Source organism: Chiloscyllium plagiosum, chromosome 44 (genome assembly GCF_004010195.1).
Source record: "Chiloscyllium plagiosum isolate BGI_BamShark_2017 chromosome 44, ASM401019v2, whole genome shotgun sequence".
Lineage (NCBI taxonomy): Eukaryota > Metazoa > Chordata > Chondrichthyes > Orectolobiformes > Hemiscylliidae > Chiloscyllium > Chiloscyllium plagiosum.
In genome coordinates, this window is record NC_057753.1 from 13926616 (window position 1) to 13951121 (window position 24506).

A 24506-nucleotide genomic window follows, 5' to 3' on the forward strand; every position below is an offset into this window, starting at 1 on the left:
AAAGTTTTAAATCGCTGTGAGCTCTAGTGAAAGTAGAGAGTTCATATGATTATCGCATACATGTTTAGACGGTAGATACATATCCATTCATAAAATGGAACTTTTCATGAAGGGCTTTAAATCGCTTTAAGTTTTAATAAAGACGTTAAACCGTTTTCTGTATTGTCCAGTGAAATAAGACTGCCTTTTTACAATCTGACTGTGCTGACGCTGATTTGACGCCGCTGCCAGTTTGGATGTTGATGTGTGCTGCTGCTTGGCTTCAAAACGACAGCGTCGGAAGAATGAAACAATTGCTTAACCTGAGAGGTTCACAGACTTTCATGATCTTCCCGGAAAAATACAGCCTGTATTGGTATGGCGAGGCCACCAGAAGGTCACATTGTATCTTTAAACACTTTACACACAAAAGGGGCAGAGAGGCAGACAGACAGTGAGAGAGATTCTGAGCCCACGATTCATCAGCTTTTACCTCATTCAATCAATCTACCTTCCAGGAAAAAAATACTGTATCCTGTTGCAGACAGAGACATACAGCATCCACACACGTGCGCATACACACACAGACACAAGCATAGAAAAGCACACGTTAATACATGCAATAATGCATACTGACTCTCACAGAAATATCTCAACACATAGTTAAATAGTTAGTGCATTCAAAAGTTAGACACTAGATTCCTTAAAAGAAGGGCTTGTTAAAAATAATATTTAATTTATCAATTAGATTTAACATTTCGGGTCGAGCAACACTTCCTTACAATTCGTTCTAAGGAAGGACCACTGGCCTCGAAACGTTAACTCTGATTTCTCTACTCATATACTGCCCATCATGCTGAGTTTTCCAAGCAATTTTTAAGTTTGCCACTAATTCACACGATTCGCAGTTCTTATTAAAATTCAAAACTGATTTTGCATCATTTTTTCTTCAAAATAATGTGGAAGCGGAACCACCTAATTTAGAGTTCATACTTACAGCATTTCCCCTGCTATCCCAGTTCGTACAGAGTCTGTTGCATGCAAGAGGGAAATTTTGCTTCATCTGTACAGAGCCCTATTTGGTTCACACTGGGAGGATGCGGTACAGATTGTTCTTCATTCGCTGCTGATATTGATCTCCCGTTACTGGGAATTGTCCACACATCGCCGAAGGATGTTTGAATAGTCTTCCAACGCTCTCTTCCGAGGTACAGTGAAGAAAGGAAAAGTCAATGGAGGATAGGTGTCGATAGCACATTCTCTGTTCTCTTTCACTGCAAATCCAAAATTCGAAGAATTGGGATCATTAATTGGATTCTTGTAAGGCAAGAAGGGAAGACCCAGAAGGTAGAGCTCAAACAACATTTTAGACACAAATCCTATTCCAATTATGGCTCTAAAGTCAGTTATAATTGCAGCGAGTGTTAGGGCATCATGAAGAGATGCAGCATGGAAACAGACCCTCAGTGCAACTTGTCTGGAACAATCAATTGGGACAACACATCCATCCTCTGACAAGCCAAACAGAGACACGCACGAGAATTCCTCGAAGCATGGCATTCCAACCGGAATTGTATCAACAAACACAATAACTTGGACCAGATTTACCACCCCCTGTGAAAAAGAACAGGAAATGCCATCATCATAGGAAATGACATCACCAACGCAAAAAAAGCCAAGCATATAAATAGAAAGCAGGAATCATCAGCAATTATTTGTCTGGAGTTTCACTGAGGATGTTGCCTAGAATGGGGATGAAACGTCTGAGCATGAACCTTCCAACTCAGGAGCAAACCTACATCCATTTATACGTTGTCACTTCAAATCTATGCCATTTCTTTTTGGGCTCCCATACCTTTAGGAAAACAATACCACGTCTATTCACCCTATCTAGTTTTATCAACATCCACAAGAGCTCATCACGGCTTGCGCGCTCCAGGCACAAAAAAAGTCCAAGCTTGTTCAGCCTCTTGCCATCCTGGTCCTGTTGCGAGTTCTTGAATCACGAGAAAAATCACAGGAATGTATTTTTATGTGTTAGTGGAGCACCAGTCCAGAACATTGGAATACCATCCGCTTTTGGGATTGCTGGAAATGGCAAACAAATAACTAATGTTGACAGACCCAAAACCCTGGATGACATTAATTAAAACTGAACTCGTTCATGTGTCAATATGATGCACATTGTTGTGGCCCATTCGGCTCGCTACAATGCATGTGTTGCTTGTGCCTCACAAAGCATGGCTTGCCTGCCCCCGAAAGTGAAACCAGTGATGTGGACTTTGTCCTGAGGTCCGAAATCTAACATAACATTACAATGTGTGCCACTTTACCAGTCTTTCCCTGTTGTTTACATCAGATTAATTTATGCATTAGTTTTAATGTTGAGAGGATAACTGTTAATGATTCTAACGTAATGGAAGTATTTTAACAAATTTATAAATTAGGTAATTATTGAACTCTGAACCAAATTGGAGTACTATTGCAAGTAATTTCATTGTATTAAATTGTGTATTGCAATTATTTCATGTTTTTGCCGAGGAAACCTAATGCCAAACTCTTTGAACAGCCCCCCTGAGATTAAAGTAGTCTTGAAAGGCACCATTCTTAAACATGTGCATACATTTCAAAAGGGTGAAGTGTGTACGAATCTTGGATGTACTTGGACACCAGTTACTGGAAGTAAGCATGTAAGTCCATCAGGAAGGACTGATTTGAAGATGCTCGCGTTGAACTGATGTGTACAAAGTTTAAAATCTCACAACACGAAATTATTGTCCAGCAAGTTTATTTGGAACCACTAGCTTTCGTAGCGCTGCTCCTTCATCCGGTAGTTGTGGAGTATAAGATCATAAGACACAGAACTTACAGCAAAAGCGTAGAGTGAGTCAACCGAAATTATATATCGAAAGAAACCTGGACTGTTTGTTCAGTCTCTTACGGTTTAGAATAACATGTTGGTTTCGGTTCTTTCATATGTAAATCGCAGAACTTTTTTAAAGTTACATTCTCAAGTGATCTTTAACAATTGGTCTCATGTTGGCCGAAACAATGCACTTAAGCTGTGAGGTGTACTGTGTGAGACTGTCTGTGCCACAATGCTCAGGCTGATTCTAATCTTTATTTAAAAAAACGGATTTACAGAATCTTACATGGATTAATGCAGTTCTTGAACAAACTAAAATAGAATTGTGCAAATTCAAATTCACCCTACAAGCTTATATGTGTGTGTGAATGTGGGTATGCACATGTGTGTGCGGCAGTCATGAATGTCTGTGACAGAGTGTGTGCGTGTGTGTGTGTGTGAGAGAGAGAGTGATTGTAAAGGGGTATTAGTGGGTGAGAGGGTGCGTGTGTGTATGGGAGCGTATGTTTGAGCGTATGAGAGAGGGTCTGCGTGAGTTTATGGGTCTGTCGGAGTGTGTGTCGGAGAGTGTATGTGTAGGTGTGCCTGTGTGTTGGTATTTGTGTGTTTGTGTCTGTGTGTGCGTAATGTAGATTAGATTAGATTTTTAGATTACATTACAGCGTGGAAACAGGCCCTTCGGCCCAACAAGTCCACACCGACCCGCCGAAGCGCAAACCACCCATGCCCCTACATTTACCCCTTACCTAACACTACGGGCAATTTAGCATGGCCAATTCACCTGACCTGCACATCTTTGGACTGTGGGAGGAAACCGGCAGTGCTAACCAATGTGCCACCGTGCCGCCCATGTAGTGTGACATGAACCCACGGTGCGAGTTGAGGCCATTCCCATGGGTACTAATCTTGGCAATCAGCTTTGGCTCGACCACTTTGCGTTGTTGCCTGTCCCAAAGTCCGCCTTGGAGCACGGTCACTCGATGGTCGGAGGTCGAAGTGTTCACCAACTGCGAGGGAACGCTTCTGTCTGTTGATTGTTGTGTGGCGTCCATTCATCCATAGCCGAAGTCTTTGCTTGGTCTCGAGAATGCACAATGTCTCAGGGCATCTTTGCCTGCAGCATGTAAGATAGACAACGTTGGCTGAGTCGCATGAGTACCTGCCACGTACACAATGGGAGGTGACACGGAGAGAGCAAAACGCATTTACCATAATGTTTTACAAACCATTTCGGGTGTCAGATATTCATAATAGACAGATGGCTTCTCTGGTGGTTAAGCATCCCCCCAGTACATGAAATAGGAAGCTGCTGCTGCTGGATTCTGGGCAACATATTACCTCAGTTGAACATCTGGAAGACACTTTGTTCTGATTTAGGTGACAGAGATCTCAACACATTGAGTTATCCTGACAGAGAATTTATTTAATGATTTTACTTGACGCCTCTGAGCAAACTTTACACTCTATCTCTGATGCATAACATTAACTTGTGAAATGAGCTATTTTGCAGGTTGGATAGCGGACTGCTCTGTACATTTGTCGGATAATCTGCATACCAATCTCACAATAGTCATTCTTCTTGATTCATGTACTGACTCATTGTTTATTCATATCCGCCTTTCAAGAATAGGGATGTCGGAATGAAAATCTTCTTACACCGGGAGAAAACACGACCACGTCAAAGTTTGACTTATCAATACAGATTTAATTAATGCAATTGCCTGTGTCATGATCTGTGCATATTCGAGAATTAAGTCAAATTATTTTAGTATTAAGGAAAAAGAGGAAACAAAATTAAAAATAAACAAAGTAAAAGGATGAAATGAAAAATGGAAAAAACGGGAATTAAGGCAGGATGAAGAATAAAAGTGGAAAGTAGTAAATAAAGTAGGAGTGAAAGGAAGGAAAGAAAGAATGAATGTAGGAAGGAAGAAACGAAGGAAGGAAGGAAGGATGAGAGGGACTTCTGAACACAGACCTTTATACAATGCCTTCGTGATTTCATGAACGCTTACAGTGTAGTAACATCAATTTAATAATGTTGTGATTAAATCAGGGATTGCAGTAACACATCTGCACAGAGATGTATTCCAGAAATTCAATGAGATACAGCAGCACGAGATGGGTTTCAGTGCCAAGAGTGAATTATTGCCGAAAGCCTTTCCAGTGGAAACAGTGAAATATTTGCTGTCTGCCATGGATAAAAATATCTGTTTATTATGGCAGCTGAAAGGGTGGGTGCAAGTTGTGTTTTGGCATCTTATACAGGATTCTCAAATCTGATGGTCCAATACTCCTGCAGTTTTCGAAACAGTGGACTATGACAATTTGAGAATGTGTCACACATTCCCCAAATTAGGAAGCTTGAACACAGTATTTCTGACTTAAGGAGGTGAGAAAGTGCTGCACACTGAGAGAGTACTGTTAAATTTAAAACATAAAAACAGATTCGTTCATTTTCACCACTTGAAGCGTCCAATAACAGTAGTGAAGGGAAAGAGCATCAAATATTTCAGCTCCTTTCGGAATTTGGTCTGAGATACAGCATAGATGAACACGTTGTTGCAGGAACTGAGTAACTGAAGTATCTTTTTAGTTTCTTGAAGTATGTACTGAGGATCGGTGAAATCAAGGGTGTTAAAGTAGCCCTCTGCTCTAACCTTTATGTAGATAAAATGAATAACGTACGTGACCCATAGAAGGAGGAAGCTGAGCGAAATGGCAAAAAGCAAAATAATGGACCTCTTACGGTTGGCTATCTCTGAATCTGAACCACTCTCAGTACCTCGCAGTCTCTTGCGTGTTGCACTTACTGCTAATATATATCTGATGGTTAGGGTGTTAAGCAATAGAATAAGAAGAAAGGGGAGAAATGGAGTTAATATTCGATCCAACCAATCATAGCTTTTCCAGACGAGTGACGTGTAAAAGACAGACCTTATGTCACAGAACCAAGAAACACCATCCAGGCTATACAAGGGCTTATACATGAATAAGATAGGGATGTTTTTAATACAACTGAGGGAGGAGACCATTCCAATGACCAATGCCGCAGTTTTCTCGTTGCAGTATCTGGTCTTCAAGTTTTGGCAGCAGATGGCTACAAAACGGTCAATGGTGAAGGCCACTGTCAACCAGACTGAGCCATCCCGGCTGACATACACCAGGACAGCAGTAATGGTGCATCCATGTGTGGTAGAAAGGACGCTGTAGCTGAAAAAAATGCGTCCAATCCGGTTGAGAATCACGGCAGTAATAATGACAAGGAAATCAGCCGCTGCTATTGCCACCAGGTAACTTGTGATGCAACGCGAAAGACGTGCTAAGATTATGATCGCCATCAAGTTAGCTGCCAGAGATGGAAAGGCAGAGGTGTAATTAAGCCAGCTCTAACCACCAGTTCCTAAGCAGTCACTTACTGAAGCCTGTTATTCTAAGTATTCTGGTCCTTCAATCAGCACCTCAAGAGGCCAGTTATCAACACCAGTGTTACTTATTCGACTTCCAGCAGTGGATTAAACATTTACCAATACCATTGACATTGACATCCTTTACTGCCACACTGTTCACGGAGGCCAGTCGGGTGGCTCACATACTCGATGTGTGTGTGTGTGTGTTTTAAAATATCTTGGCATCCTTTTACACTGTAAGATGAGTGTATTTCCAATTAAATTTATGGGTCACAAGCAACAAAACTACATGATTATAACATCCTAATACAGCACGAAACGAGGTCAATGTTTCATTATACCTTGCGCAGCATGAAACAATAATGCTGGTATTTCACAACCATAATACAGCTGGCTGAGTTGACTGGATGGATGGGTTCGATGCAGAAGATACCAGCAGAGTGAGTGAGATTCGCACACTGGTTGAGGTTAACTCCTTCTCAACCTCTGCCCTCGTCTGGGATGTGGTGACCCTCAGCTGATGTCACCACCAGTCGTCCCTATCTAATGATCATGCAGGTCTATGATTTGGCTAAATTATGGCGAGTATAAACTCAGCAGTTTTGATTTATTTTTGTCGGATCGTGCTCCATTTTACATTCTTAGAAGACGTAGGTTCATCTGAAAAACAAGCAGGTCTATGATTTGGCTAAATTATGGCGAGTATAAACTCACAGCAGTTTTGATTTATTTTTGTCGGATCGTGCTCCATTTTACATTCTTAGAAGACGTAGGTTCATCTGAAAAACAAACATTTCTTTTATGTGTCAAAACCAAGTCTTGTTCATTCGTCATGTCTACCCATCACTGAATTACATTTTCTCACAGTGTGGCAACATCTCCCTTAACGTCCAGTATCTTGTTGTCATCTTTCAAGCTTTCGTTTGTCTCTACTGTTTCAGTGCTCCTGACCCTGCAAAAAATGTAAACTATCTTGAGATTTCAGTCTATTTCCAATTCTGACTTTATGTGTATTCCTGAGATTAATCTATCGATTGGAAGTATTTTAGCCATGAACTACCGTGTCACAGAATGTCTGTACACAACAGTATGGCATGTCCATTCTTCTTCACTATGCTCGTCTCTTGGGTCAAGGTTTTCGCAGTGTTCACTGATATATCTACGTTTTTCAGTAACGGTTTTTTGACTCAGCTGTATATCATTTCTACTGGACGTATTCCAGTGTTTCAAGGAAACAAAACATAAAGTGCCCCACACACATCACCAAGTGCAAAGTAGGGAGAGTCAAAGATTGGAAATACGTCGAAATATAATTATTCTAGGTTTAAAAAAAACACTTACACAATAGAACATGAGCATCGTAGATGAACAATTCCTGCTCACCTATCACTCACGTTTCTTAACTTACTCCAAAGAAGTTCTTATGATTTGTTTTCTTAATGTATCCTGACTATTGCAGTCCACATTATAAATATAATAGTATTCACGCAGTAGAATGTAACTATTCCCTTCCAGATTTCATGCTGTAGATTTTCATAATTTCTGGATGCGCATCTGCATCTGAGATAATGTTGATTGCTGATAATTAATCTTTCAAAACTCAAAAAACTCTATGACTGAAACTGCATTTGTGACAAAGTCCTGCAGTGTGCTTCCATCTAACACTCAAGTATCAGAAGGCATGTGAAAGAATTAGAATTCAAAAAATGAATCAGAAATATAACAGATTAAAGTTCATGCGTGACATCAAAAAAATATATTTTGGACAGCCAGTGAACACTTTTTCTTTCATTGTGCAGCATATTACGTGTAATACAACATCGCAATTCCAGATAATATAAATAAGAACAATGATTTAATATCTTCAAATATTATACATGATGCATGCATATTAAAGAGTTCGTTTGATATCCCATGCAGTCAGACAGTGGTGAGCTGGGGAAAAAAAAAAGAAGAATCATGTTTCAACATGATATGGAAGTGACACCTTCTCTGAATCTTGATAGAATAAATTCATGCACTTGATTTGGACCTATCACTTACCCGTGATGCCAATAACAGCGAGAATGGGGTAGTAAATTGCATAGAATGGGCCATTCGCTGGGCCGTGCATGCTTTTAGAACAGAATGGAAGACTTCACGTTGCGCACTGAAATTCTGTGACAGGCTCAAAACATGACCAATTTATTCTGCAGCAGAAAGTCCAGAGGGAAACTAAGCTACAACAAACAATTTATTTACATTTCAATGAACAAACAAACTGTTTTATGCCTTCCAATGGTTACATCAGAAGGTGAGAAACAACATGTTGTTTGTAGGTGACGAATGTTCTGTGACCTTCACAAAAAATCATACCTTTATTAAACGTCAACAAATGGTCTTCGTGATGGTAGATGCTGACTGAAGTTTTCCCTTTAACCTAATCCTTCCCATCCCATTTTTGTTGCTTTCTTAATTATTTCGTGTTTTCAAGCGTGAGAATTCTTAGTACATTCAGTGGCATTAGTAACAATTACATTTTTCACAACTAAATCCCAGAAAACATACTAATTCTCCCATTGACCGATGGGAATGAGTGTGAAGTGCACACAAGAAACGCCATTTCTGTTCGTTCTTCCCTTCCTCACAAGGTTCTCCACAAAACTTTTGCAGTTTCATTCAGGCAGTTGTTGTCGAATCAACTGGGAAAAAAAAACACAACGCCATGAAAAGTGTAATAATTTATTACCAGAATCCACAGTTACATTCAGTTGAAAACGCTTGAGCAGGGTGATATGTAATAGTGCAAACAGCGAAGAAAAGGGAACTAAGAAATTAAGGCCTTTCCATTTGCTGATTCAAATGATTTCAATGACTTCAGTATGCTACGTATATTTGTTAATCAGAAATGTGAAAATTAAACTTATAGTTCAGAACAAGCAAGTTTAGCTTAAAAAAAGTCTGGCGACTTGAATAAAGTAGATTGTTTTCGATTTGGAGGTGATCAGGAAGACATCACTATAATCACTATTTGTCCACAAATTGTCATATTTCCATCCTGGTAGGTTTAAGCACAGTATGCCGGTGGTCCATTCCTTTACGTTCAAATGCCTACATGGCGAGACGACCATCAATTCAAAGGTGATGTGTCAAAGGTCCTCCAGCACAGCTTTACTACTAATTATTGCGATCAAATGAACACAGTCCAATCGCCAGGGCCTCGAGGAAGTTAACTTTCAAACATACATTCAAGTTCATTAGGTTATAAGGTGTGGCGCCAAAGGTCGGCCACTCTTTCGATCTAGTCTTTTATGGTATTCAGCTAGATCATTGAGAAGCTTTGATTCTAGACTATTTAGTAATGATTTCTATCTCGTCCAGTTCCAATGGTGGAATTAATGACCTCTGAGGATTAACCTGCTGTTCTTGATTGCTCCGTTAATGACATTACAACGGTGCTAAGTAACAGTGTGTATTGTCTACATAATTCACTGCAGACATTCACAAATGATCCTCAACAGCAGTCTGCAAACACAAAACTTCCATCTCGAAGCACAAGGGCAGCAGGTGACTGGAATATGATCACCTGCTATTGCCCCAGCAAGCTATCGCTGCTTCCGTTTCAAATTAGTAGAAATCCCGGCCTAAATGCATCATGGGTCTGCCCACAAAAGATGGACTGGAGCAGTTCAAGAACGCAGTTCACCTTCACGTTTTCAAAGGCAATAAATGATGGCCATGTAATGACGCCAATCTTCCACATGAAACTAAAAGATAAATCCTGCCTTTGTTTAAGTTTTTGTCTGTCTCTTTCCGTGCCTCATTTACTATGTCTGTAATCGTACATTATTAAGGATTTTCCTTTGTCCAACTGTCTCTGTGCACTATATCCCTGTGTACCTGTAATCTCTATAATGTTCAGATGCTTTTACATCTCTCTCCATGCTCTGCAGCATTGTGCTGAACAGCCGACTCAGTACAGAGTAGTGGAGATCATTTACTTAGTTGTACACTGGAAACGTTTATCCAGCAGAGGGTAGGCATCATGAGCACCGGAACAACAAATAAGTTGAATGTGGTCAGAATTCAACAATAGCAAAAGTTCCTCCCCTAGAAGTACTTTACATATTCGACTATTCTGAATTGCGTCTCTGGAGCAGATATTTCGGAACCTGTCCTGAGGACTGATGCCAGTAGTGAACTGTGTATTGCAGGAAAGCTGAAAGTTGACAGAACGCTGAATATTGATGACTTAAAGTAATGATGTCACCAGCAGCAGAGAGTTTTTAAAGTGAACATGTGGACACCACAGAATTGAAATGTGCTGCGCAATAAGCACAACATCATTTTCCAAAAATCGATGGTGCGGAGAAAATTTGCTCTGTTATTTTGCTTCACAGAATAAGGTTCAGCAATGAACAAAACCACTTAGCAGCACTTTTCAACTTGGCCCAACAATAATCTATCGATGGTCAAAGGCTTTTTAATTTGAGATATTTCACACTTCCTGATAGTTTCTGTCCGAAATTCATTCACTTGATTACTTTCTTGCATGTTTATTCTTAATTACCTGAAGCCCATTTTAAATCTAAATATTTTCAATAGGTTTAATTTCATTTTGACATTTGGAGTGTGACGAGATGTGTCTTTATTACGGATTTGTTCTGTCCACATTATAACTTTTTCCTTTTAAGGGTTTTTTTAAAAAACTTTCTGCAGAGTTGCTTGCTCCATTGAAAGCAGAGTTAGTTTTTTTTAATAGAAGAAAATGGTTGGAGTTGTCAGGCTCACTGAGCCCCACTGTTTTATTTTTCCTTCAGCTGTTGAAATTGGTATTTTGGAGGTGAAGTTGCGCTCTCTCTCTTTTTCAAGCACACACACACACACACACACACAGACTCATGCTACATTAACTCAATTTTTGCCTTTCGCCCCCACTGGCGGAGGTAACACGTGAGCAAATCTGTCCTTCTGAATTTTGCAAAGTTTGTGTTTATGGAATTGCGTTACATAGGAACAATTGATATCAAATATTGTAGTATGTTGATAAAGTTAGTTTATGCATTTTCTTTTCGTTTTCTGTTTGCAGTTTAATTCTGGTATAAGAGTATTATGTGTTTTACTTCAAGCCAAGTAGTTTTACCCATAGAGTCACATCTATAACGCAGAGCCTTTCACTTGCCTTGAACGTAATAACAAGTACAGTTTTCGTCTATCAGCGTGAGGCGGGGCGGCAGGGGTGGGGGTGGGGTGTTGATCTTGTCTATAACAAGTTGGGGCCACGCCAAGATTAAGCTCTCTAACTTTGGATGGGGTATAGGATTATTATTCTCAAAGGCAGTGAGTGATGAATGTCGTTTTTTTTCCCCTTTCGGACGTTGCATTCAGTTTGTTAGAAAAAGGATTAAAAACAGTTTACAGTTATCAGTTGAAACCATTCTACTCAGCCCATCCGTTCGACAGAAAGAAAAATCCCTTAAACATCGACATGCAGGATGTTGTGAAAGTTGGAAAGATTCAGAAAAGATTTACAAAGATGTTGACAGGGTTGGACAGTTTGACCTATAGGAAGAGTTTGAATTGGCTGGGCCTATGTTCCCTGGAGTGTCGGAGGCTGCGGGGTCATAGACTCACAGAGATGTGCAGTATGGAAACAGCCATTTCGCCCAACTGGAGATTTGTAAAATCATGAGTGGAACGGATGGCATAAATAGATAATACCCATTCCCTGCTCTGGGGGAGTGCAAAACTAGAAGGCATAGTTTGAAAGTGAGAGGGGAAAGATTCGAAAGCGATCTAAGGGACACCTTTGTCATGCAGATGGTGTTGCGTGTGTGCAATGATCTGCCAGAGGAAGTGATGGAGTCTGAAACACTTATCTGTAATTGACATCTGGGTAGCAATATGAATAGAAACGGTTTGGAGGGAAACGAGCCAAATGTTTGCATATGGGACCAGATTTTTGGAGGATCCGTTGTTGGCATAGGTGAGTTGAAACGAAGGTTCTGTTTCATTGCTGTACGTCACTGTGACTCGATTGCTGCAATTGGTACGATTGCCATTCGGTTTCTGTGCGATCAACTACTGGTTATAAACGTAAAAACACTACTTCATTTCTTTTTCTCTCACTTTCAGCACAAGAACCTTAAGCTGAATAATAGCATCCCTGGAAAACTTCGACAGGGCATCCATCCCTGTTTGCAACTATACATACACAGTAGTCAACGAAAGACCATGCTCTGTCATGGTTTCACGAAAGCCCTGCATTATTTAGGCCAGACTTCAGATGATATGCTTTTTTGTTGCCTGTAAACATCCCACAAGTGTTCATGTCTCTACTAAAACTATTTTGCCTTAATGGATATGATCTCAGGGCCATCGGCCAGCAATGAAGAAAAACATTATAAAGTTGTCAGGTAGAGTCGTCCAGTAAATTGTAGAGCATTTTTATGAGAACATCCATGAAAACACAATGGACATGAAATCATACATCCCCATCATTTCTGCGTTTCTTTCTCTTTGAATAATTATTATTTTACTTTTAATTTCCCTTCAAATCAATGAGATGAAAATGCAAATATCCACAATACTCATATTTGCTTTAGGCCAATTTCTGTACACAGTAAATGGCTATTTCTCTTCAAAAGATACTGTTCAAGGGCTGAATACTGTTTTGGAAAACTGGGCAATCCAGCATCACCTGAACATGTTAGAATGTGACTGGAATGGCACATTAAGAATACGTGCGCAGTTACAGGAGTGAATGTTCATAAAGAATCATGGAATGAAAAAAAAAGGATGTAAGTAAATAAAGTAAGACGAAAGATCATCACCTCTGTTCATCTCACAAAAAATGAAAACCAAGATGTCTTCTGATGCAGCATGAATAGAGCTAAGAAATACATACCAATTTATTTGAAATGCTCTTTTAAGTAAGACAAGTAAGAATGAATTGGAGGCCCTAACATAAGGGAGCAAGCGGCTGATGCTCATAGATAGTTAAAGAATTGAGCTTACTCAAAAGGAACTTAGTTTATAGAACACATAAATACAACCATAACCTTAAATATGCGACTGTTGAGGACAATATTCAAACATGCGGGCCAGTTTTGAGAACTCTTCTTTCAGAAACGTTAAATAGAAATTTGGAGTTAACGTGGAAATTTAGACAGATCGATCGAACCACTCGTCCTAAATAATGATTTGAACATTTCGACCCGTTCTGACACAGTTGGAAATGTTCCAAAATGTTCCAAAACATGAGAGATGAGTTTCCAACCATGGAATGTATTTTTTAAGGAAGCATCAGTAAACCAGTTTGATTAAGTGCCAAGTAGATAAGTACCTAAAACTGCAAATATATTTCAGAGAAGAAAAACGTGGAAATTTCTTTATACCCCCAAAAAAACGGGTGGTCAGTTAGAATGACAAATATGCTCAATTTTTGAGACCAATTTAAACCTTTGCAACGAACAGGAACAGAAATAACATTACAACCAACTGTTCAAGAATTATTTATTCTTATACGTGTATTTTTCACTGTTCAACGGTTCTGACTCCGTTCGCATTGCAGTAGAACATGCACATATGTGTGATCGTTTATGTCTTGTGTGTTTATTTGAACTTTCTTTCCCATTCCATCAAACCATGGCTGATTCCTCATACCACATCACTTTATCTGATTGCACCATCAATCTTGATCCTGTTGTATGCACGATCTTTGGGCTGATCAGAGAGTTCGAATCGCATTTATATAAACAATGCATCAAAGGAGGAAACCAGTTGGTTATTATTTGCATCCCGGTCCTCTAAAGGAGCCGTCTGTTAATTGCACAGTGCTATTTCGTTCACAATGAGAAAAACGCCGAGTAATGGAAAGGAATGGAGAGAAGAATGAAGGAAGAGAGTAAGGAAGGATGGAATAATTATATACTTTTCAAACAATTGTGGACTTTCCAATCATTTTGTACAAACAATAGCAGCAAAGGAGCAGTGTAAGATTTAAAAAGTAGAGATTTAGACGTATTAGAATAAAAATGACCTCATTGTTATGACACGAGGGGTAACGATTGACCAGGGTTGTCGACCAAAATCTCTGTTCAGTTTGAAGTAGTAAAGAATACGATTTCACATGTTTTCTGAGCCAATAGACCCAAGCCTTGAGTAAGCACCTATAATGGACTGTCGGATATTCAAATCCTTTGCAGCTGGCAACAGGCAACTACTGGCATTGGAGAATGATTCTCACGGCTCTCGAGCGGACCTGAAACCACGAGTGGCAAATTCTTGGAGAGGGTGCTACACACCTAACAACACACACTAAAGGGAAGCACTGGCCAGATGTTCTGCACTTTTCCTTTTCTACTGTTTTGTGCTGGCAGCGAACATTTGGAAGGGACACATCAGTATTTTCTTGAGTTCTTCCCGGAACATGTTCTGTGATACCACGTAGATGAAGATGTTGTTGCAGGAGCTGAGTAAGGTTAGCATATTGGTTGTCTCTTGAAGGATGTACTTGGGATCACTGAAGTTCCGTTTGCCGACGTACTCTTCACCAGTAACCATTCTATGCAGAAAGCGTACGATATAAGTTACCCACAAGAGGAGGAAACTGAGAGAAATGGCAAAGAGCAGGACAATAGATCTCTTGCTGTTCGCCATCTCTGAGTCTACATCATTCCCGGCTCTACGGAGTCTCTTGCGGGCTCTGTTAGCTGTTTTGATGTGTCTTACAGTGAGGGCGTTGAGTAGCACAATGAGGAACAAAGGAAGAAAAGGGATTAGTATTTTGTTTAAATATCGGTAGACTTGCCAAGTGGGCGAACTGTGGAAGATCGTCTTGATATCACAGAACCAGGGCACTGCATCCCGTATATACATGGGCTTATAGATGAAGTATAAAGGGACGTTTTTAATGCAGAACAGGACACAGATGAGCCCTATGGCTCGTAAAGCAGTTTTCTTTGTGCAGTATCGTTTCTTCAGATTCTGGCAGCAGATGGCCAGAAAACGGTCAAAGGTGAAAGCCACTGTCATCCAGACGGAGAAATCCCGCGTGGCGTAGATCAGCACCGCAGTGAGGCTGCAGCCAGGGGTGGTGGACAACACGCTGTAGCTAAAATAGATGCGGCCAATCCTGTTGAGGATACACCCAGTGATGATAACTAAGAAATCAGCCACTGCTATCGCCGGTAGTTAATAGGTGATGCATCGGGAGAGACCACAGTATCCTTGGGGTAAAATAATAATCGCCAACACGTTTGCTATGGAAGATGAAAAAAGAAAATGATACATAGTATGAAACAAACTCCAAATGCAAAACAGCAACTGTATGCAGTCTGGCACTGAAAGAACCCACGCTCAAACAGACTCAGATTCAGACTATTTCAAAATTGTTGGTAATTGCTGATATTCATTGCTGCATTAAACATTTCTTAATACAAGAGTCACTGCAATCTTCTCCGCTCCAAGTTCTATTCTCTGACTACTGAGATAATACCTAAGCTAAGTATCCAATTGAAGCTCATTCTAAATATATGGTGTCCATTGATTTAAGCATTGCAAGTCCAATTCATCCACAAATCCTCAGCTCACTGACCTACTTGGCCTCTCTGTCTGACAAAGCATGGTTTTAGTAATCTCTAAAACTGACTTGCAAATTCTTCCACTGTCACGCCAATTCCTGTAAAATTGGGCAAAATCTAATGTCTCCCTCCAATGCTATTCAGGAGCTCATCCCTGGGTTTAACCAATGCCATTATTGTTGTGAACGTGTTTAATGTTAAGCTGGCAAACGTTTATATTCCGTCGTCCAATGACTGCCTCTCTCCTGTCTTCTCTAAGACCTCCTCCTTAATATAACATTTTCTCCAAGCTTTAAGTAGTCCGCGTTAATATTTCTTCGTGTGTCCCTCTAACAAATTAATGTGTTACAGCTCCTCTGATGCATCCCCATTTTACCTACTGCACTGACGAGAGACACAACTGGAAAGCCATTTTTTCTAAAATAAACTAAAAGTGATCATTCCATGTGATATTGACCAGCGAAACACACGTCCACAATGAATGCAAACATTGAATTATTCAAAACATAAGCCAAATGTACAAAATCTATCAGGATCAGTCAAAATGCAAAATGATTTAAAATCTTTCAACCAGCAATTACTTCTTGCAACCTTTTCACTAATTCTTAAGATCACACTGTTAATGGTAAATATTCGTGAAATTTGATAGTACTACTTCACAGCATATTAAATATGCTGAAATGTACCTGAATGCATTATAATTGAATATTAATAAAATTAAAATGTACAAACTAACGAAATATTTAGTACGTATAATAAAAAATGACGTTACAAAATAGTCCCAAAATATAGAGAATAATATCATTTTGTGATCCATAGTACATTTCCAAGTAATGCAAACACATGGCAGAATGCAATCTAATATATTGCGATAACACATTGGAACCTGGTTGAAGTCCATTATACAGACAACATATTGGATGTTGCTGATATTTAGTCAGATCCTGAAGGAAAAGAACAAATTTGTATCAAAAATAAAAACATAACTATGTTCGAATAGATTTCTTACCGGTGATACCAATAAGAGCGAGAAGCGGATAGAAAATTGCAAAGAACAGCCCATTTGCTGACCCATGCATCTTTGTTTTCAGCGATTGAATGGATTACTGAATGTCCAGACTTCAGCTCTGAGACGCATTCAAGGTGTCCCTTATCGTTTGTAACTGAGAGTCTCCAGAGGGGCAATTAAGTTAGAACATGCACTTCAGGTGGAGTTCTGTCAGTAAAAGTAATAACTCTTAACTTTGATTTGTAACATTGTTCATGGAATTTCGCAAATCAAAAAAAGGCAATCTGTTGGCTGCAATGGTTGCATTTAACTCTCACCACACATGGAATCCCTGACTTAAAACTGTTCTGAGACCCCATCTCGAACTTAAGACCATCACTCATTATTACAGCATGTTCAAAATATCTCGAGATCCTTTCATCTATTTAATTCATGCTTTTTTTTTGTTTTTGCTTTTTGATTTCTTGCATTATTTCTTATATTATTTGAGTTCACGTATCCATGGTTGAACTGTTAGAAATCTGTTTTAACATAATAAGGAAGGCATCTAAGGGGGGAACTGTTGCATACAAATACTGAGCCATACAGAAACTGAAGGACATTTATTTCTTCTGCTAAAACATAAAATCAATAAAGTCAACCAAACGTCGGAGGTTCTCATAGAATTCCTGATGTGTTGACAGATGTTAATGGCCTGGTATAATGTAAACAGAGACAACATCAGGTAAATTGATAACTGAAACATGACCTTGAGTTATAGTATCATGCTCTTGTGCTGAAATGGTAGTGTCCTTAACACAAGAATCATTGCGCTGAAAAATACATTCAGCTCGAACAGAAAACACGACTGAGTGAGACATGTACAATGGAACATTGACTTATATATTATCGAATACAACAATATCTGAGACAGAACTGAACACAATGGAGAAAAAAAAATAACATAAAGTAAATATTTGATTCCATGTAATAATAAACAAGGCAGAGTCTCGTGCACGGTAAACTGAGACAAAAGTGAATAAAGGAATATGCATGTAGTCTAATAAAAATACAAAAACGATGCAAAGTAATGACGATTGAGGCAAGGCCTCGTGCAATGCATGTTTAAAGCTTTCTCAATGAACGTTTCATTCACTCTCTGCTTATTTATTAATGAGCATTGAATTATTAAACAGTCTCTACTCAAACATACTGACTTGAACAATCTCCTCTTGAAGTTTGAGAACTATTTTTATCCCAGCGTTTTCATATGGGTAAAGTTTTAGCTGGCAACAATTTTGAAACATTCGCAACACAGCTAGTGATGCAACATATAACTTGACTGTGTATGCATCTGGCAACAGTGTGTCTCACTCCTATTTGGCAAGGGTGCACTTTATTTCCAAACATTCTCCTGTCAATTCACTCACTGAGCGAAGTGACCTAATCACTGCTAGTTGTGGAGTCGTAAATGTCTACAGTACAGATAGCAACTTTACGCCCAGAGAGTCTGTGGAAATGAAAAACAAGCGCCTTACTTTTCTATCCCCATTCTCCAGCAGATAGCCCATAGACGTTTTGAGTTGGAGTATTTCACTCATTCATTCAAATACTTCTTTAAAGTTATGAGGGCTTCTGTTTCTGCAAACCTTGCGTGCAGAGAGTTCCAGAACACCAAGAGATATGAAGTCTCATAAGTTTTGAATTTTACATCAGTGAGCATTTAGGCTCAATGTTCAGAGGAATGACGACATCCATACTCAGGTTAGGTATGCATCATCATCATAAGATCACAAAATCTAGGAGTAAAAGAAGATTGTGTCTGATCTGTTGATCATCAACTCCCCTTTCCTTCCTTCCCCCAGAGCACTTTGATTAGATTAGATTCCCTACAGTATGGAAATAGCCCTTCGGCCCAACTAGTTCGCACCGACCCTCTAAAGAGTAGCCCACCCAGACCCATTTTCCTTTGATTAATGCACTAACACTGGGCAATTTCGCATGGATTATCAGATTATGACTACCATGTTCAATGAAAACAAAAGCAACCAAATTAACAAAACTGAAATATGGGTCAGAAGGGTGATATTCAGAAGATTTGGCGATTACAGTAATAAATCTGAAAGGTTCAGGTGAACAGAAACAGAGATCTGGTTAATTGTAATTCAACTTCATGATGTGCAGTATATTAGAATCTGAATCATAAACGAATCTTTTACTCTGTTCAGTCCGCTGTCCATCACTGTGAGTCTGAGAGATCAGTAACTCACTGGAAATTCAATAATCCTCAGTCCAAAGGAGGTTGAGAATTTGTTTTGAACAAGGGCCCCGGACACAAAACATTACATTTCTATTTTCCGCCCATTCCTCTCGCTGTTTATGCCTTTGCTTTAAATGCATTCCCTGCCTGGAATTCGGCAGAGAAACAAAATCGAGCAAATTTGCTTGATAATCTGAATTTCTCAATTGCTACCCCAAAATTAACTTTGAAAGATTGGATGTTGCCGGGACCACATTAAATAATTGTCCATCCAGATGCTATCATGGGAAGAGCTCTCCTTCTGTCTGAAGACAGCGGCAGAGTCACAGCATGGCCATGACCCAGTTCTGACAAGAATGTTCAATATGGAAATTATCTGACCGAAGGATATTTCAAATTTAGGTTCAGATCACTTCCGCAAAATGAAAGAAGAAAATGGAATGTCTTTGATGCATAATTACAAATCAGAATTGATCACCACAGTACCCAGACTCCGAGCAGCAGCATTTCCCTGTTCACTCTCTAAACGGAACTTGGATATTTGAAAGCACTGGTTCGACTCCCGAACCTCAATGATCTGCCATCCTATCTCAGGATACTCTCAACTCGCTGCCTAGTATCCCGAATAGGTCTGTGAGACCGAGAGGGATGAACCGCCAGCCAGTAAAGAGAAATGCTCCGAATTGAAACATAGGGGCTGAGGACAGGTGGTTCAGTTTTCCAGCGGAACTGGCGATATAAAAAGATGCATTTATATTTGTAAATATTCACCTATAGAATATGGGCGACGCTGACTCGGCCAACATTTCTTGTCTATGCCTAATTGCCACGGAAAAAAGTGCTGATGAGCTGCGTCCTTGAACTGCTGCTGCCGTTCGTGTATGAGGATACCGGGATGTTGTGTGGAAGGGAGTTGCGAGATTTTGACTCTGTGACACAGATGGAATTGGAACATATTACCTTGTCAGAATGATGAGTGACTTGGAGGAGCGGTAATAAATGGCATTGCATCCGATAACTCGGGAATTTCAAGTGGATTTAACTTATCGCTGGCTCAATACCTCCCCAAGTTTGTCAAAAAGTCAGGACAATCTCCTCAGAGAGATCCATGGAACTCTTCCATTATGACAATGAAATTCGTTGTTACTGAATAAACAAATATAGAAAATTGACTCTCCGCGTGTAATTGTAAATGAGTTTCATTTTTTGTATGGAATCTACTGTCAGACTGCATCAGTACCACCCATTGCACATAAATGCACCGCACTGGTGAAGGTGACAGGCTTGTTGGTCGCTAACTTGGTTATCTTCGTAATTTTATTCAAGTTGACAGAGAATGGATCAGGGGACTCATAATTTCTGTTTGCCATCACTTCTGCAATCAAATAAACATGTTGTAGATGGTGCTGTGGTTGCTGACTGTACTAGTAAACTTGAGGGATATCTTAATGTTTCTCAAATCAATCACAGATAAAGTGTTTCTCATTCTGTTAGAGGTAACATTGCCATTGAGCCAATTAGAGATAATCTGTCCATGTTTATTCAGCTTTGTTTCTGATGAGCAGAATTTGTTGTTAATAAACACAGAGTTGTGTTGACAGAAGTGACATCAGACCAATTTGGTCCAACGATCTGAGCTCATCCTATTGCACATTATGGAAAGGTGACATCTGTAGAAAGTTTGCTAATTATTCCAGAATTTTCTTGTTCCAGTGTTCTGTCGGTTTGGCAGTACACACGGCCCCTCGAATACTGGAGCATCCGTGATGTGGCCCTTCATTGCTGCTCTGGTCTCTCTGAGCTTTATCATCGGTGAGTAGTATAATGTTTTAAATATGATTGTCTTTGTTCCAGGCTAAATTTGAAATTAAAAAAGGTACTCGGTTTAAACGTGTATCTGACCTGAGTTGGAACACACTTGAATTATTGTCAGCAATTCAGATCTTTTCCTCACAGAAGAAGGAATGGAGTCACACATTGGAATCCGAAAGTGATTCCAGCGATCGTATGAAAATGGAAAAATAATGTCATTCTAAATTGTAAAATTTAGAACCGACCATATCTCCGCCCAAAGCTTCCCTTTCCTGCCCTTACACCTGCCCCACACCCTTACATTCACGCTGACCCAATTGCACTTTTGGACAGATTGCTGCCGGTGCACCATTTATATTATTTATAGGATGAGGAAAGCTGTTCACCAGGGGTCTGTATTGCTGCTCTGTTCGAGTTACCGAGTCAACAAACAAGATGGGGAGATGTCTCATAACAATCCTCATAATCACATTTATTGCCAGTAAGTATCTGCTTTTCAGAAAAGAGCTAATTATTACAAAACAAATGCTATTGTTTATCGATGAGATGGTGATGATTATATTGATCAATATGAGGCTGATGTTGATTGTCACTTTTACTTCGTTTCACGTGTTACAATGGAGCCAGCAGGATACAGTGGAACAATCGGTTGCTGAAATGATGGTTGAAGAGAGAAAGGACATCGCCCTCGACTGCAATTTGAAGACAAGTGATTCTAACCCTTATGCATACTCGTACAGTCAGCGACACATGCAGCCTCCAAAGTTCATGTTTCGGTTAATCGGGATGAATTTGCACAGTAACACTGGTATCAGTGATCGACTTTCTTCGAATAAAACTGGCAAGATCATGGAACTATTAATCCGCAATATCCTCATCTCAGACAGCGCCGTGTGTCTCTGTGCCGTGCAGCCCGCATTGAAACAGGGTTATAGCAGATCCTATACAAAAACCCACGTTGAGAGTTTCAGTTTGTTCGCACGAGAGGGTGCTCCAACACAGAGCAAAATATATTTAAGTCCTATGCTCGGGGAGAACAATAAAAAAACTTCTAAAAGATGACGAAATGTACAATGCTGAATGAAAACAAAGGAGATTCTCTTTCACAGTTAGTTTACACCTGCAAACTCAATTCATAAGACCAGTTGTATTTATAAGTTCTGGAGAAGGGTTAGTGGACGCGAAATGTTAAATCTAATTTCGCTCCTGAGATCCTGCTGGACGTAAGGAGACTATTCAGCAAATTATAGGTTTTTTTTTCTGATTTCCAGAATTCGCAGTTGTCTCTGGTTTTACATAAATATATTGTTCTCTGAAATTTTTTAAGTTTCGAATTCTAGACTTACCTAAATGAACATCATCAATCCTGTTTTCAATTGTTACCTGTCCCTTCATTCTTCACTCATATCACTTCATAATAAGCATTTTCACCTCAGTGAAAATCCAGTCACCTCTGGCAACAGCAACCAAAATGTTTTGTCCTGAACGGTCTCAAGAATCTATGGGCATTGTTGAAAATATATTGTTTCAGTAAGTGAACAGTATCCCATCACAGTCCAGAATTGTGTGTCATGGATCGCAAACGGCTTTGGGAGTCTTGATGTGAATTACTCACTGCGGGAGTCTCCCACTCTCACCTGCTCTTATAGCAACAGTATTTATATGGCTGATCCAGTGTCTGGTGAATGGAAGGGTTCTCCATTTGAATAGTGGGGTTTCAGCGGTGCCATTGGCATTAACATCCAGGCATGATGGTCAGATTCGCTTATTATAAAGATGGCCACAACCTGGCACGAGTATAATGCGAATATTACTTATAACTGCTGAGGCCAGCGTGAATGTTATTAAGTCTTTCTGCGACTGGAGATGAACTGTGTCAGTAAATGAAGAGTCATGAACTGCAGATTGTAAAACTGTCGACAAAAGTCTCCACTTCTTACAGTTCAGCCCAGACATGTGCAATGGGCTTCACTAGATGGGCCACCGAACTCTGACAGACTCTCCAATGTTGGGTGCTGATCGGAGCTTGGGAATGTTAATATGTCTGCTAAGGTAGCAGCACTAGCATCAGTGATTTCCCAGCTCGGGTCTAGCACCCCTTTGCCACGACGGAGTGTATTTGATGAAGTAGATTGAAATTTAAAAGTGTCGTCCTGGGCCGAAATGACTGGCATTCAACATCCACAAACTGCATGAAGTGAAGTGTTAGCAACGATGTTTTTCCACTTACATCAGCTGTCAGCTGGGACATAGGTAAGCTAACAGGTGTGTCAATTTTGGTCACAGAGAATATTCTCCAGCGCCGTTGCGGGCAATGAAAACTTTCAGGAATTGACTGAAAAATATCTTAATTAATATTACAGAATAATTTCACTCGAGTAATACTTACCTATTCATCTTCGTTTGTACTAATTGCAATTTCAGATTACTTGCCTGAGTTCTATGAATTTTCCAAGTCACCAACACAACACATGTTTACTTACAACAACTAGACCGATTTCACGTAAATAATTGCACTTTGGATATTGAAGGATTTCTGATTTCCGAATATTTCAAGGCAGAGACTGCCAACTAGACCGTATAAGCAGTGAGATGAATGGAGCCTTTCTCCCCGCCCACAGACGTTTGAAATCTTCCCTCAATCTATTTCATTCCTGAAAGTGGAGACTTGAGGGCTTGATTGAAGACAATGTTTGTCTCAGATTGCGAACTTTTCTCGAGGCAATAGTGCTGTTGTGTTGAAGGGAAACAGTCTGTCAGGTACATCCCTGAAAACTTGATATTGGAATCGTCTGCGAGTGACAAGAAATAGCTGAAAACACAAATAAAGTAAACAAAATACTCATAACGTATGCATGAGTAGAGTTCAATGTAAGGCACGTACAAATGTGGAATAAACATATCTATCTGTTTGTCTGTCTGTCTATCTATCTATCTCTCTGGATGTAGCTTACCTCGCTGGCTGAAAGATTTGTTTTCAACTGTTTCATCACCATTCCAGGTAGCATCTTCGGTAAACCTCCGAACGAAGCACTGGTGGTCTAGCCCGCTTTATATTTATATGTCTGAGTTTCCTTGGGTTGGTGATGTCATTTTCTGTGTTGACGTTATTTCCTATGTTAACGTCCTTTCCTGTTCATTGTCTCAGGTGTTGGTAAATGGCATCCAAATTAACGTGTTTGTTGATAGGTTTCCGTTTGGAATGGCATGCTTCTAGGAATTCTCGTGCGAGTCTCTGTTTGGCTTGTCCTCGGATGGGCATGTTGTGGAATTGATGTGCTTCCTCATCCATGTGTCAGGATACTAGTGATGCTAGATACCAAAGATACTAATAAAGATACCCAATGAATATAGTCCGCCGATTTCTGAGCAACAAATTCAAACAAGCAAACAAAACACGTTCAGAAACCCTAGCCACTCTCCAATATCGCCCCCTGCCCGCCAACAATCTCATCCAACACCGCCACTCGCCAATCCCCAATTCCGACCAACCCCATCCCCATCTTGTCCAAGTCCGAACCAGCCCACCCATCCCCAATTCTGCCCAAAACTGCCTGCATCCCAATCCCGTCCAGCACTGGCTCCCGCCCACCCATCCCCGCAATCTCGTCCAACACTACCCCCTCCC

The 24506-nt window shown here is 40.0% G+C and overlaps 1 protein-coding gene across 1 annotated transcript; it reads right to left on the reverse strand.

Annotated features, from left to right (window-relative positions):
* Positions 1-5304: 5304 nt before the first annotated feature.
* On the reverse strand, positions 5305-6186 carry LOC122543709 (probable G-protein coupled receptor 139). Its single transcript, XM_043682493.1, has one exon. It carries the CDS (start codon positions 6184-6186, stop codon positions 5305-5307), a length of 882 nt encoding a protein of 293 aa, XP_043538428.1.
* Positions 6187-24506: the final 18320 nt, after the last annotated feature.

Coding starts and splice junctions, on each gene's coding strand:
- LOC122543709 (XM_043682493.1), bottom strand. CDS start 6,186: ATGGCGATCATAATCTTAGCACGTCTTTCGCGTTGCATCACAAGTTAC.